Source organism: Cannabis sativa, chromosome 8 (assembly GCF_029168945.1).
Source record: "Cannabis sativa cultivar Pink pepper isolate KNU-18-1 chromosome 8, ASM2916894v1, whole genome shotgun sequence".
NCBI lineage: Eukaryota > Viridiplantae > Streptophyta > Magnoliopsida > Rosales > Cannabaceae > Cannabis > Cannabis sativa.
Window position 1 is genome coordinate 10,476,321 of NC_083608.1, and position 15,533 is coordinate 10,491,853.

Consider the following 15,533-nt stretch of genomic DNA (forward strand, 5'->3'; position numbering starts at 1 on the left):
CAAAAGATTGTCGATCGATGTAGTTTAGTTGAAAATATCAGTTTTTTCGACGCACAATGAATGATGCCAACAACAGTTACATTTGTTGACCTCAAAAATTGATTAACTGATAGCAATATTGTCGTATAGATCTGATGTTTGCTACTTGATACACAACAAGAACAATAAAGTAAATAAGATAAAGATTTTTATAAAAGTTTGACTCTCTTAGTTAGCGGGTAATGACCTACTCCTCTTTTGGTTGTATTGATACCTAGAGATAATACTATTCAGATCACTATAGGTGGGATCTAATATAGCTCTCTATAAGGTTACAAAACATGCATCAAGTACGCAAATCACTGATGAGAGAGAGGTATAGCCTTAGAGGCGTGTGAGAGAGAGGATGAGAGAAGAGCCCCTTGGGCGTGTACGAGAGAGAGAGAGAGAGAGAGAGAGAGAGAGAGAGAGAGAGAGAGAGAGAGAGAGAGAGAGAGAGAGAGAGAGAGAGAGAGAGAGAGAGAGAGAGAGAGAGAGAGAGAGAGAAGAGATTAGGGTTTGAGACTAAAAGTGGTTTGGAGGCTAGAATTAGGCCTAGTGACTTAGGTTTCAATTCTTATTATTATTTTTTCAATAAATATTATGAAAATAACTTAATTTAAGTTACACTACAAGAATGTGCACTTTTTCCGACGCAATTTATTAGTTGCCTTGGCAAAAGTGAACCATTGCCGGCACAGGTCAATAAGTGCGCCGGCAAAAGAGGTCAACAAACTGGATCCACTACAATTTTGCCGGCACCTATTCTCGCCGGTAATAGATAGTTGTGCCGGCGAAGAACCTTAACTTTGCCGGCAAATGTTGGCAATCGAACCGCCAAAAGGTGGAAATTTTTAGCGGTTGGGATTAACTGTTTTCGGCGAAACTAATTGCTCCGGCAAAAGTTAATTAATGTTATTTACTTTTGCCGACGCATTTAAGCACCGAAAAAAGTGTTAAAAAAAGGCGGTCAATTTTTCTCACAGTGAAAAAATGTGTGCGTAAAAGTAGGTGAATCATTTGCCGACGAATTTAATCGCGTCGGCAAAAGTATTCACCATTGAACCAATGGACACGTTGCATCAGGGTTGCCTTTTGCCGGTGCAATTTGCTTACCGGCAAAAGCTCTGATTTTTTTGGCGGTCAACTTCCCGCCCAAATGAAAAAGTGGGGGGAAATTTTTTGGTGGGGACTTTTGCTAGCGCATGTAATGCGCTGGCAAAAGTTCTTACATAATTTAAACGCTGCGTTTTGTCAGCGTCAACTTTCGTCGGCGAGCCTTAGTACGCTCGCAAAAGTCCAGGCTGAATAAAAGCCTGGGACGAACCCCCATCCCCCATTTTCCTCTTTCTTCTCTTTCTTTCTCTACAAATCTCCATTCCCCACCATCAGCAGCCACCTCTCTTCCCCACCAACCACTATTTTTACCATCCCGAAGCCTTATTTTCTCTGCCAAATCATTGATTCTCTATTTTTCTTTTTTTTTCATTTTTATTCTAAAAAAAATCTGTACCGGGACTCTGACGAGGACGTGCCGCCGCACTTTCGGCAACCGGTGCCCGAGCCGCCGATTGTTCTTCGCATTTCGTCATTTAAGTCAAGGTAATCTATATTTTATTTATTTTATTTTTTATTTGTGTATATATAGCAGTTGTAGTTTATTTGTGTATAAAATTGTGTTTTATTTTTTGAGTTTATATATGTGTGTAAATTTATATAGTTTTTCGTGTATTTTTATAAATATGTGTATACATGTATAATAGTTTATATATGTGTATATGTATATATATATATGTAAATGTATATATATGTGTGTAATATATATATATATGTGAGTATATGTATATATATGTAAAAGTAGGCAAAGGATTCGGACCCGCTTGTACTACCTGCGGAAGAAGTGACGCACTGTCACACATAATAAACATAATACTTTTCCTTTTCACTTTTATATATTCTGACCCATTTTAACTCATTAATACAACCTATACCGACTTTAGCCGGTTTATTTACTTTTTTATTTTTATTTTTTGTCATTATATTGGAACAATTTAGTAATTTTATATTATAAATGTTAGTTTTTATTGTGTAATGTAGTTTTGTCCCTTTCTAATATTATGGTGTCATGCAATACACAATAACTACCTTAAAACACACAATATTTCTTAAAAAATTCACATTATTTTGTTGGTTTTTATAAAATTACTTTTTTTTTGAAAAAATAAATTGGAGTACAGTTAAGGTACTTTTTTTTAATAAATGCATATATATGATAAGAAAAAAGAGCAATTAAATTATGTTAATTAATTAATATTTATTTCTTTTTTTTAAATAAACTTTTTATTTAAATGTTTTAAACTAATATAATTTATGCTAGCTTATTATTTACTTTTTTAATAATTTTTTTTATTTGACAGATACATAATTATTACATAATTTCAAAAAAAGACATGTAATTTAATTATTAAATTTAACAACTTATAATGTCATCATTCATAAACCACAATAACTAAAATAGTTCCATCATTTATTTATTTATAATTTTTTTTTTAACATGAAATATCAACTTCATTGAAATTTAGCATTCTAATTACAAATTGGCCTGAAAATCAGCTATAACATCAACATACGGAATGCCAGAATCAAAGTAAGACCGAGAGCGCCTAGCCACAAAGTGGGCGACTTGATTTGTTGATCGTCTAATAAAATGTAGACTAGTATTAGGTAGAGAGGATAAAAGAATTTTACAATCATTAATAACCAAACCAAAGACAGAAGACATTTGCTGCTTACTAAAGATTGCCTGAACAGTGAGCAAACTATCGGTTTCCACCTCTACCATGTTCCAACTCTTACATTTTAACCAACTAAGTGCCTCCTTAACCCCTAAGGCCTTAACAACCTCAGCATGGTAAGACCCGTGGTAGTACTTGGCAACAAAATCAATAACCTTGCCATCCGAGTCACAAGCAACAACACCAAACCTGTAGGCATTATCTTTCTCAAAGGTGGCACCATCAACGTTGATCTTGATCGTATTTGTAACGGGTTTCATCCACTGCTCAAGGTTGTTACCATCACTCAAAAGAGAAGATGATAACAAACAAGTGTCTTGAGCTTTACGCCAGTGGTCAAGAGTAGTCCAAGCTAAAGTGAGAATCTGAGAAGGAGAAGAAGCTTTGTTGTCCCAGACTACACACTTTTTTTAAAATATGAGAAGTGTTACCGTCAACCTCCTATTATAACATCTTAGTCAACCTCTGTTTTCGAAAACACATGTCAGAATTTTTTTTTTTAATTTTTTTTCATGGCGTTGTTCGTTATGCTTTCAACATTATTCCTGTAACTTTTCAAAAATTTCTAAATAGTTTAGAGTGCCGAAAAATACATTTAAAGTTTTTTGAACACGAGTGGTAAACTAGAATATCAGGAACTCATTTTCAGCATTGTAAACTATTCAGATTTTTACAAAAATTTACATGGATGATACTGTAACTATAACGGATACCGTTATGAAAAAAAAATTGAAAAAAATATTCCGACATTTGATTTCGAGTATAAAAATGACTAAGAGATTATAGTTAGTACTGGCTCCTAAAATATTAGTAATGTTCAATAAATTTTTTTTAATATTTATTAATACATTTTTTACATTTTCATATTTTTAAATATCTTTAAATTTGTAGCATTTTATAATGTTTTATTAATTTTCATAAGATATATTTAAGCTCATTTTATGTAGTTCAAAAGAAATTATTTCTAATAGTAAAATTTTTTCGTATCAATTATTATTTAAGAAAATTGTATCAATTTTAATTTATTAGCCATGGTTGCAAAATAAGTTTGAATAGATAGTATTATTCACCTTATTTTCTATAAATAAGTAGTACTATTTTACTATATTTTTAAATTTTTAAGAAAGTATAATATGTTGCATTTTCTACCCCTACCCAGCCTACACCCATCATCAAATCAAGTAGGACAATAAATGCACAAAATCCAAAACTTATATAACATCCCACACCATTAGATGACTTACTATATTAAATACTCTAAAATGAACCATCAAGATCAAATTGCGTGGAAGAAATTCCCCCTCCGTACCGAGCTTGACTGAATCGGTGCCCGTAAAGGTATATATGTGTATATGCAACTGTATGTAAAAGTATATATGTGTGTATATATATGTGTAAATGTATATATGTGTATATGTAAATGTATATATATGTGTGTATATGTATATGTATGTAAAAGTATATATGTATGTATATATATGTGTGTATATGTGATTGTATGTAAAAGTATATATGTGTGTGTATATATATGTGTGTAAATGTATATATGTGTAGGGACACAATTTTGTCCCGTTATTGTACTTTCACGGATTGTAATCCGTGATGTACAGCAACCATTGGATGGGGTAGTTATTTGATGTAAGGGCTGAGTTGATCTAGGGTAATTAGGGTTAAAAAAATGGCAACCGGTTATGTTTTTGAATTTTAAATTTTTTAAATTTGAAAAAGTTGAAACTGACATCCATCAATCACATCAACCGTCCTCTACTCTTCAATTTCATTCTTCACTATCCTTTTGTTTTTCATTTTTCATTTTCTCTATCGATTTTCCATTTTCGTTTCTACTAGGGCAAAACACTCATTTTCATTTTCCATTTTCTTCTTCCATTTTCTATTTTCCATTTTCGTTTCAGCTTAGGTAAAACTCATATTTTACATTTTCTTCAATTTTCATACTTCGTTCTTCACTGTGGTGTACATTACTCGTCTTCTGCCATTGTTGGGGTTGTTACAGTCGTGGGTGTCGACGGTGGGTTGTACAAGTATGTAATACCCTGGAATTATGTAATGGATTAACAAAACCCTAATTAGATAATTATGAATAATCGAGGAATTATATTATTATATAGTTCAGTATATGTGAATTAATATGATTTATAACATGGTAAGACCCTGTTGGTGATCTAGGGGCATTTTAGTAATTATGACCCGAGAAGGGTAAAATGATGAAATTAATTTCATTACGTGCTTAATAGAACTATATTATTATATAGTATGCATGTGTTGTCTTTTCAGGTGTGTTCTGACAGGTTGGCGCAGTATAGTCACAACCGGGTATTTCGGGCTGAACGGGATTTAGGCCCGAAATGCAATTTGGGATTAAATGTTGGCATTTTATTTGATATTTTATAATCTGAAATTTATTTGAAATTAAATGTGTATGAAATGACAATTATGCCCTTGAAAGTGTTTATGCATGTTATATGGCCCTAGGGGCATTTTGGTCTTTTGACCTTTAAAACTATGTTTGACAAAATGGAATTTTGAGAGTAAATGAAAGAAAATTCTGGTCATTTTCCCTCTCTCTCTCTCTCTCAAACTCTCTCTTTGTTTCAATTCTTTGAATGGTGAAAATTGCTTGATTTGAAGCTTGGATTGAAGCTTGAGTATTAAGAAAGTGTGTTGGAAGCTTGAGGCTTGATTGTGCAAGGAAGTGAGGTAGTTTTTATAGTTGATAACTTTTGATTCTTTGCTGTAATATTGTGGAAAAGCATGAATTAAGTGAAATAACCTTGTTTATGCATGTATGAAAGAGTTGGAGTTAATTTGGTTGAATTTGAGTATGTTTATGCTTGAATCTTTGTTGTAGTGTTTCTACTGATTTTGATTTGAGTTCTTGCTGAATTTTTTAGGTCAAAGAGCATGAAAAGATTAAATTGTTCTTGGAGTTGCATGTTAAGTGTTTGGGTGTTCAATCTTGATAGATTTAAGTATGATTTGCATATTTATGTTGTGAATTATATTGTTAAGTTTTGATTGAGTTTCTAGAGTATTTTCTAGATTAGAGTACATGTTTTATTGGCTATTTTGTTGCTGGGAAATATTGGAGTTAGGTTGGTTTGAAGCTTTAGTTTAAGAGCTTGAGTTTTGTTAATTTTGAGGAATCTGATTTTTGAGGTTTATTGTTGGAATTGATGCATGAAATATGTGTTTTTGACCCTCTAATATATGCTAGCAACTCTATTTCGTGATTCTGAGAGATATGTATATTTGGGGTGAGTTTTGGTACTTATTTTCGAAGCAGATAACTGGGTTTTCTAGGTTTTTAAACCCAGTGGTCGTGACTATCATATGTCTGATCGCGACCATGATAATGGCAGATTATTAATTTTTTTGAGTTTTTGTTTTTGCCATAACTTTTGACTCGGGACTCCGTTTGGGACGTTCTTTATACCGTTGGAAATCACGTTCCGAGCTCTATGTGATTATTTGAATTTTAAATGCCATGAATATATTTTATGAATGTGGAATTAGGGGTTAACCCTTGTTGTGTAAAATCCCGATATTATGACTAGGATTACCGACACCTGGTCAGGAGCACCCGGGGATTCAGAATCTCTACTATTGTGAGACATCACGTAAGACAGTAGTTAGCACGTAGAGTTATGCGCGATGGCACTTATATTGGAAATGGTATATGTGAGTAATTAGTAACCGGGATCAGGGTTATTACCCTAGTGATATATGTTATATGAATGCCATGCCATGATATATATGAGTATATGAGTATGTTAAAAGTTAGGGTTATGTGTTCAAGGCATAACCAGGTTGAACTCGGTAACTAGAACCGAGAGCAACCATTCTAAGGCCTTATTGTAATTAGACGTGTGAGCGCAACACGTAGGTCTACGCTACGTAGACATAAATAAGCATGTGAGCGTAACATGCAGGTATGTGTCATACAGGCATATGTGAATGGCATTACTGATTATATAGTGTGATAAATATGTTTATCATTATTTTATATTGTCTTTCTCGGCTTGGCTCACGGGTGCTCTACTATGCAGGAAAGGGTAAGGCTTTAGCTGATCAGCCATGAGATTCAAGAGCTGGGCGAAGAATGTACATGTCCGAGCCACATCAAACCAAGCGGGTTAAGGGTCTACCAGTGATGTATTTTGAAACTCTATTTTGCCGCTTAGGCCGGCTGAAAGAAAAAGACTTGTAATAAAGTTTGTAAATATTTTTGGGATCCCAACTGTTGTAAAGTTTAAATTATTACAAGTTTTATTTTTATTCTGTTAATTACAAAAGTTTAAATTCTGCGCCTTTTTGATTAGTAATCCCGTTTAGGGGATTAGGGTTTCGTAAGTAACTTGGGTAGAGTGCCTAATTATTTAGGGCGTTACAGTTTGATTTCAGAGCGCCAAGGTTTTTAAACTTCCTGTAGACCGGCTGAACATGTACATTCATCGTCAGAGACAAGCTCGACTCATGGTGCAGTAAGTATTGAGAGTAAATACTTTACTGTTTGTGTGATCGTCTATTTACCGCTTTCCATTTTAGGCAGTATGCAAGCATCTAGAGTATGTATGTATTATGTGATGCCATGCTTTAAATGCTATTTGTTTATGTGAATATTATATGAGGTAAATAGATGAGTTAGGGTTTAAGGCAGTAAGTGCGTAAGTGTGGTATTGGTGCTTAACTCGCTGGGGTTGTTGATTATAGGGATACTAGAAATGGACCCTCCGCAATCATCTAGACCACAGGGCAAGCAAGTAGAGCCCGGGGCTGCTCGACCCGATCCACCGACACTGCCTCCACCTCCGTAGAATCCGGGTGATAATGCGGGGGTTGGTAATGCTAATCTTCCTGCTGACTGGTAGTAGATGTTTCAAGAAATGCGAAGTGTCATACTTCGTCAAGAAGAAGAGTTGCGACGATTAAGGCAACCGGCTGCTCCTGTTGCTTATTTCTCATATTTCTTATGCCTTTTTTTCATACAAGGCTCTAATTTTTTCCTATTGACTGCTAGATTGCTGCCAAGGCCGGTCGTCTTTTAAAGACTCTAATCGACCACGGGTACACCATGTCTGAGTTTGATGGCACAGGATGAAGCGTCTCCAAGAGTCGGAGGAGCAGAAGCAAGCGATCCGGGACAAAGCCCAAAGGAAGGAGGTCCTTATAGAGCAAAACCATCAGGAGGTGTTGGCGGCTAGGGACGAGATCATTACCGCGACTAGGAGGGATCTTATAAAGTCCAAAGAAGAAGTCCAAGAACTAACTGCCAACTTACGATCTTTGGAGGAGCTGCACCAAAATGACTTAAATACCACAGCTAGTTTAACTGTCGAAGTGAAGGAGCTTTGTGAGTTCAAGGAATAGGCCCACAAGGAGGCGGCCAAGGAAAAAAGGGATGCCATCCTGACTCCTGTCACCTGTCAACACTGCTTGAAGCGCTTCAATGATGGAGTTTTTATGTGCTGGACAGCTAACGACTTTGACCTTCGTCTTCCTTTTTACCCCAAGCCTGGGGAAGTTCTAGCCCGTTTTGAGGAGAAAAATAAGAGGCTTGATGTTGTATTGGAAGAGTGCAGGGGTCCTCTGTTGGGTTTTGTGCCCTAAATAAAACCAATTTCAATATAATCAGATTTACTTATTAATAAAGATCAGAAATAACATTTTATGTTGCATGGTTCACATGATTTATTTCATGATTATATATATAATGTATGAATTCTATTTAAGTCCAGAACATATGAATTCGTTAATGATTATAGTGTTGTCAGCACAGTGGAATATAATCTTAATAATATGTTCGAAAGTTTATTCCCTGATTTGTCAGAACACTGGATTTAGACTGACATGGTATGATCAGCGATAGGTATTCTTACACCTTGGAAAAGTGTTATGTCCTTTCCAGAACATTGGCAAAGTTTACCAATATCAGATGTATGGAGTATACATCGGAAGGGATCGATATTGAACTTTGATTAGATATATCAAATTTACCGTAATATCTATTCAATTCAATATCACCTGTCGATCCTAGATCAAATGATCTTAATCCTGATATGATTAGGTTCAATCTCAAGAGTGTTATTCGTGTTCTTTGATTTGTTAGTTAAGCGTACTTTTGGGTCAGGGTGATACGTACATTTTGGGAACACGGTAGTGCAATTGAGTGGAAGCGCTAGCATAAATATGGAATCTATAGCTTCTATCTGGCGAATAGAAAGTAAAGGGTGATTTTCTTCGAGCTTAACCAAACGAAAATAAATGGTGGAGTACTCATTTCACTTAGCTGAAATATCATTTATACAGGGTTAAGTGTTTTAAGGATAAAATACATTGTAGGGTGTTACGGTAATTGAATCCCTTTACAGTGTAAATCATCTATATAGAGGATCATTGATCACATTAGGATTATAACAATGGATAACTAATGACGTGTCTATATCATGGAACATATAGAGCGTTCTATATGACTGAGAGTGCAATTCCAAGTTCTAAGAGTGGATTCAATAAGGAATTAATAAGTTAGGGAATTTACTTGGTAAATTCGGTTAGACTTATTGGAAGCTCGGTTATATAGACCCATGGTCCCCATACTAGTTGAGACCATACTGCTTGTAAGACTCAGTTAATTGATTTTAATTAATCAATTATAATTCTAAAGTTAGACTATGTCTACTTTCTGAATTTTCACTAAGCAAGGGCGAAATTGTAAAGAAAAGAGATTCTAGGTTTATTTATTAATTAAGATACTTTATATGTCTAAATTAATAAATATATTAAATGACAATATTATTTAATAATTATTTTTAAGTTATTAAATAATTAAAATTTGCATTTAAAAGGAAAATTGGCATTTTTGAGAAAATGGGAATGAAAAATAACAAAATAGGAAAGTTGCAAATGTTGGAAATTATTTTACCAGGATCTTAGATCTACTCACAAGTATGTTTATTAACATCCTAAATGAGAACTTTCTAAAACGATGAAATAAACACATATAAAGTTTAGGAAACCTTACATTGGGTGCAGCGGAATAATATGACTCCTTCCGTTCAGATATCTAGCCCTTGATTCCTTTCTGTAGCAGAGCATTATCAATATACGAACTTTGGATCTCTTTCTCTGAATCCTTGATGCTGAAACTCCTTTGCTGATGATCTTTCTTCACGATCTTCCTCACTATGATTGAGGTATCACTTGATGTGTGTGGGCACTACTCTAATCACTAAGGATTTCGAAATATTGAAGAAGAAGAGAGAGAGTGGTCAGCCAGATAGGGAGAGAGAAGGCTCAGTTTTTTCTCTGAAGGAAAAATAGAAAAATTTAAGTGTAATTTTCCTGAAGCCTTCACTATCTATTTATAGCATTCCACTAGGGTTAGGTTTGAATTATTTGGCATTAAAATAATGAAAAAATCAGTTTAAATTCCTACAAAAGTGGCTGGCCCTATACAAGTGGATTTGGGCCTCACTTTTTGCAATTTTGCGGTTTATCTTTTACGCATACGATTTTCTCAAAAACGCCAATTTTCTAATTCAACCATTTAAATGTCAATTCTAACTATTTAATAACTATAAATAATTATTAAATAATATTTTCATTTATCATATTTATTAATTGAACCATACAAAGTATCATAATTAACAAATATGCCCCTATTAACTCTTTCTTTACAATTTCGCCCTTACTTAGTGAAAAATTCACAAATAGACATAGTCTAATTTGAGAATTATAATTGATTAATCAAAACCAATTACATGAGTCTTACAAGCAATATTATCTCAACTAGTGGGGGGACCATGGGTGCATATAGCAGCTTCCAATAAGTAGATCAAGAATTTAACACTAAAATTCACTAACTTATTAATTCTTCGTTGAATCCACGCATAGAACTTAGAATTGCACTCTCAGTATATAGAATGCTCTATATGTTCCACCATATAGACACATCATTAGTTATCCATTGTTATAATCCTAATGTGATCGATGATCCTCTCTATGAATGATCTATACTGTAAAGGGATTAAATTACGTAACACCCTACTATGTATTTTATCCTTAAAACACTTGACCCCGTATAAATGATATTTCAGCTTATGTGAAATGAGATCTCCACCATTTATTTTCGTTTGGTCAAGCTCGAAGGAGATCATCCTTTGCTTACTATTCGCCAGATAGAAGCTATAGATTCCATGTTTATGCTAGCGCTCCCACTCAATTGCACTACCGTGTTCCCAAAATGGTACGTATCACCACGACCTAAAAGTAGGCTTAACTAACAAATCAAAGAACACGAATAGCCTTTCAAGATTGAGCTGTCATAACGGGATTAAGAACATTTGATCTAGGATCAACTAGGCGATATTGACTTGAATAGATTTTACGGTAAGTTTAATTAAATCTAAGTCAAAGTTCAATATCGGTCCCTTCGAATGCATACTCCATGCATCCAACACAAAACTTTACTTTAACCAATGCTCTGGAAAGAACATAGCACTTCTCCAAATGCAAGTAAACTACGGTGTAGATTATCATATCGGTAAAACCCTATGTCGATAAATCTAGGAAACTTTATTCACATAGTCATGTTTACTTTCCAATGTGTTGACGGCACAATAAAACGGGGATCAAGTATGTGAAAAGGGTTTCGGAATGAATCTATACATTATGTACATATAATCATGAAATAAATCATGTGAACCATGCAACATTAAATGTTATTTCGATCTATATTCATAAGTAAATACGATTATATTGAAATGAGTTTTATTTAGGGCATAAAACCCAACAAACTCCCACTTGCACTAATATAAAACAAAAAAGTGCGTTTCAAATAATCTCAACACCTCGATATACAAATCAAGTGTAGTAGTAGTAAACTCCTCGTAATAGGATGCGAAGGTTGAATTAACCACAACCTTTTCTCCTTAATTACTCTTCCTTAATCACAAAATCATTGATAATGTGAAATTCCTCTCTATATGTCTACTCTCTTGGGATCTTTTGGATTCTATATCTTTGGCAACTACTTTTGGTTAATCGGAAATTAACACTAGTAGTTTAAGGCAATTTGGAATGGTGCCAAAGATGTATAGAACTTTCCTTAGGCTGAATAAGTACCTTTCTACTTGACTTTAACATTCGGTCCACTCTGCGGTAGACCTAGAGACTTCGGATAGGTTTTTACACTTCTCCAAAATCACTATTCCACCCACAGAGTAAACACCATCTTATCAGAAATATTTACTAGCACATAGGCAAATTTCGAAATCGATGTGGTGTAGTCTAAGAGTTTTAAACACACTCTTATAGACTAACATATAGTTCCCTCTTCTTAATCTTAGGATTTACTTGATTGTCTTCCAATGTTCTTCTCTGGATTAATCGATACCTACTCATTACTCCCACTCAACGGCAGTGTACGGTCTAAGGCATACAAAAGCATATCTAAGACCTCTCACTTTGTTGATATAAGAAATTCTTTCATGGCTTTATCTTTTGGAATAGTTAAGACTTTTCCTAAGATAAATAAAATCTATGCTAAGAAGTTGTGAAGCTTCTATAGATTGCCATTAGAAAGAAAATGCTTCAGCATCTTACTAAAGTAAGTTGCTTGCATTAGAGTATGTAATTACCAGGTATACCACAAGCCATAGGTTTAGATAAACTCAAACCTATAATACTAGGAACAGGAAGTTTGTTAAGTCCATAGAATAGACTTATTAACTAAAATTTCCTTTTATGTTCTTGTAATAGAAAACTTTAGGTTACTCCATGTGAATGGATTAAACCATAGTTCTATTGGCTTTCTTCTTAGTTTCTTATCTTGACAATCCATTACTTGTTTAAACTCACAATGGATTTTAATCACTAGTGTCTCCCAAGTCATAAGAAGGTGAGTTCCTAGAAACTCTCCCCCTTTACGACAAGGCACGTGAATTATGTCTAAAGAAAACTAAATGGTATTGATCTCTTCGGTTGTGACAAGACAACAGAGGCAGTGGGATCATCATATGTTATATAAGATGATAGAACACTTTTGGAATCAAGAATTAAATATCTCCTTTATTTGCTACTTGTTTTTCAGACTTAGTCATTTTCTTAGAAAAGTAGTGTTTGTTTGAACAAACACTTTCTTATCTATTGACAATGGGATGGTCCACCCCTAATCACTTAGAATAGCTAACAAACCATGGTTAACAGTTCTAGCTTTTCTTAAGATTTTGATTAGGTCATCCATGAATCTAGTAATGATTGACATTAAGTACCCAACCATTACATCATTCTGAAATTGTATTACCATAGAAGGATTTAGGCAACGACTAGTAACTAATCATCAATATGCAACTCGAAATTTCTGGGGAGGTAAGTTTGGATATAATTCAAAAATCAATTTAATGATCTTTGAACTGCATATCTACTAACTATTTCTCCACCTATCGAGTTCGCAAGATCTTTAACCACTTACCTTAATGGTTTTAACCATTCTTTAGAAATTAATGAAATTTTTCAAACATTTCAAATTTCTTTGCTAAAAGGTATAATCTAGAGTTATCGTTTTAAGAATACAACGAAAAACTCATATCCACCCCTGAATGTACATCCATCTGCGAATGAGATGAACTACTTTCAGTGGATATAGGCATATTAACTCTTTGCAGAGATGGATCTTGTCAAATCCACTATGAACAAGATACAAATGCCATAGATTAAAAAAATGTGGTAGTGTCTATTGATGACATAGGTTTAGTTACATCAAAGAGTTCTTAGAATACTGCAAGTGGATCCTGGTCACAGAATACCTAACTCATATTCCATACAGTTTTAATCCATTAATAAAAGATAGATATTAAACACTTGAGAAAGTGTAACTGTATTGTATTCTGGAATTAGAAATATAAGAAAATTTCTATTTGGATTCTAAAATTAAAGTCAAAGACTTAAATTCAACCAAACATAATGAGTAATTCTTTCTTTGACCACCACTATTAATACAAACTCTAAGTCAGATTTGCCCATACAAGTAGGAAATTTTTAAGATTGAGGATTTATATCAATTGGTAATAGAATTTCGGGATTATAATCATATGCGTCATTTAATTTCTTAAGAGAAAATATAATGACATGAAATGATTTATAGACCATTCATCCAATGATATGTTTCTAAAGCTAATTCGAAATGAATTAGCTAAGAGGAATTAGGATAATTTCGTTTATAAATAAGAATCCAACGATGCTTTGATTAGCGAAAGACAAAGTAATCTTATTTATGTAATCTTCTTGTTTCATATTGTAAAAATACTAGTCTAAGGTGTCATCAATTGATGAACAGCTAGATGTTGCATATACAATATTTATCTTTCGAGATCTTACACTATTATGTATGTCTAATGGTGAAAATCCATTAGGGATTTATCTCATTAGAAAAACAAACATGTTAGACCAACAATGAAGATTCGAAATTAAACTACAACTTAATAACAGAAAATAACATGGTTCAATATAAATTCATACACAATTCAGAAATTATAAACATATAGCAAGTAGGAATGACAAGTGAAAATACTAAAACTTACAATCCTAAATAATTTCCAAGGTTTTCAACAAGCGATATCGGTGTCTAGTTTAGGCGAAGTCAAAGCTACCATTCATTGAATAGAGTTGTTAGCTCGTCTAAAATGTTAAACATTCTAGCAACCTTTTATTCGATCAAGATTGGAATTCGGCGTTGTCCGTTTAGGCGAGAGTCGAGGCAATTCTATCTTATGAGCTTCCACCATTGTTTCATAATTTGCAAGTCGAGTATGGTCGCCACCATTAGGGTGATCCATACCATACAAAACACTTACAAACTACTTATCATGCGAGGTTAAACGGTGCGAAATTGCTAATGAACGTTCCTCCATTAGGGAGGATTACTCACTAAAACAAACGCGGTGTAAAACCCACAATGGAGATCGAATATCTTAATAATAATCAAGCTCATTATTTAAAGTGAGTTGTATTTTCTTTGATTCTCTTTATTTAATTTATTTATTTTAAATATATATTTATTTAAAATTTCCAATTTAGAATGAACAATTCTAAATATAAATTTTAATTTAATATTTATAAATTTTACTTAGATGGATATAAAAATAACATGAATTATTTCCATCTTAGTAATAATTTCCAATAAATATTTAGAAAAATATTCAATTTAAGTTGTTACAAAATTAATTTAAATTAATTTACAACTCAAATTTAATTTTCTATAAATATATATTGCATTTCGAAAAATTAAAGTATATAAGAATACAATTTTCGAAAAATGCATATTAAAATAAAAAATAAATCCTGGAAAAATTATTCTAATTTAATGTTGGCCCAAAATTAATTAATAAAATTAATTTACAACAAAAAATATAATTTTCCTATTTAATTAAATATATAAGAAAAATTTCAAATATTTAAGTATGATGATGAAAATCAACTTAAATATTAATTTTCTATTTAATTAAATACACTAGAAAAATACTTCAAGCAAAAATATCATCTATCTAGATTTTCCTTTGACTAATTAATTCAATTTCTAATAATATACTTTAATTCAATTTATTTTAAATTAATCAATAAATGAAAAAAATCATTGATTTAAGTTGATCCAAGAATTAATTAAAATAAATAATTAATTTACAACTTAATCTATTTTTCAAAATA

General features: G+C 33.0%; 1 protein-coding gene across 1 annotated transcript; it reads right to left on the reverse strand.

Annotated features, from left to right (window-relative positions):
• Positions 1-2,608: 2,608 nt before the first annotated feature.
• LOC133030387 (uncharacterized) lies at positions 2,609-7,796 on the reverse strand. Its single transcript, XM_061103124.1, has 2 exons — positions 7,734-7,796; positions 2,609-3,178 (listed from the first exon to the last, which is right to left on the reverse strand). The coding sequence occupies exons 1-2, from the start codon at positions 7,794-7,796 to the stop codon at positions 2,609-2,611; spliced, it is 633 nt and encodes a 210-aa protein (XP_060959107.1).
• Between the last annotated feature and the right edge of the window lie 7,737 nt (positions 7,797-15,533).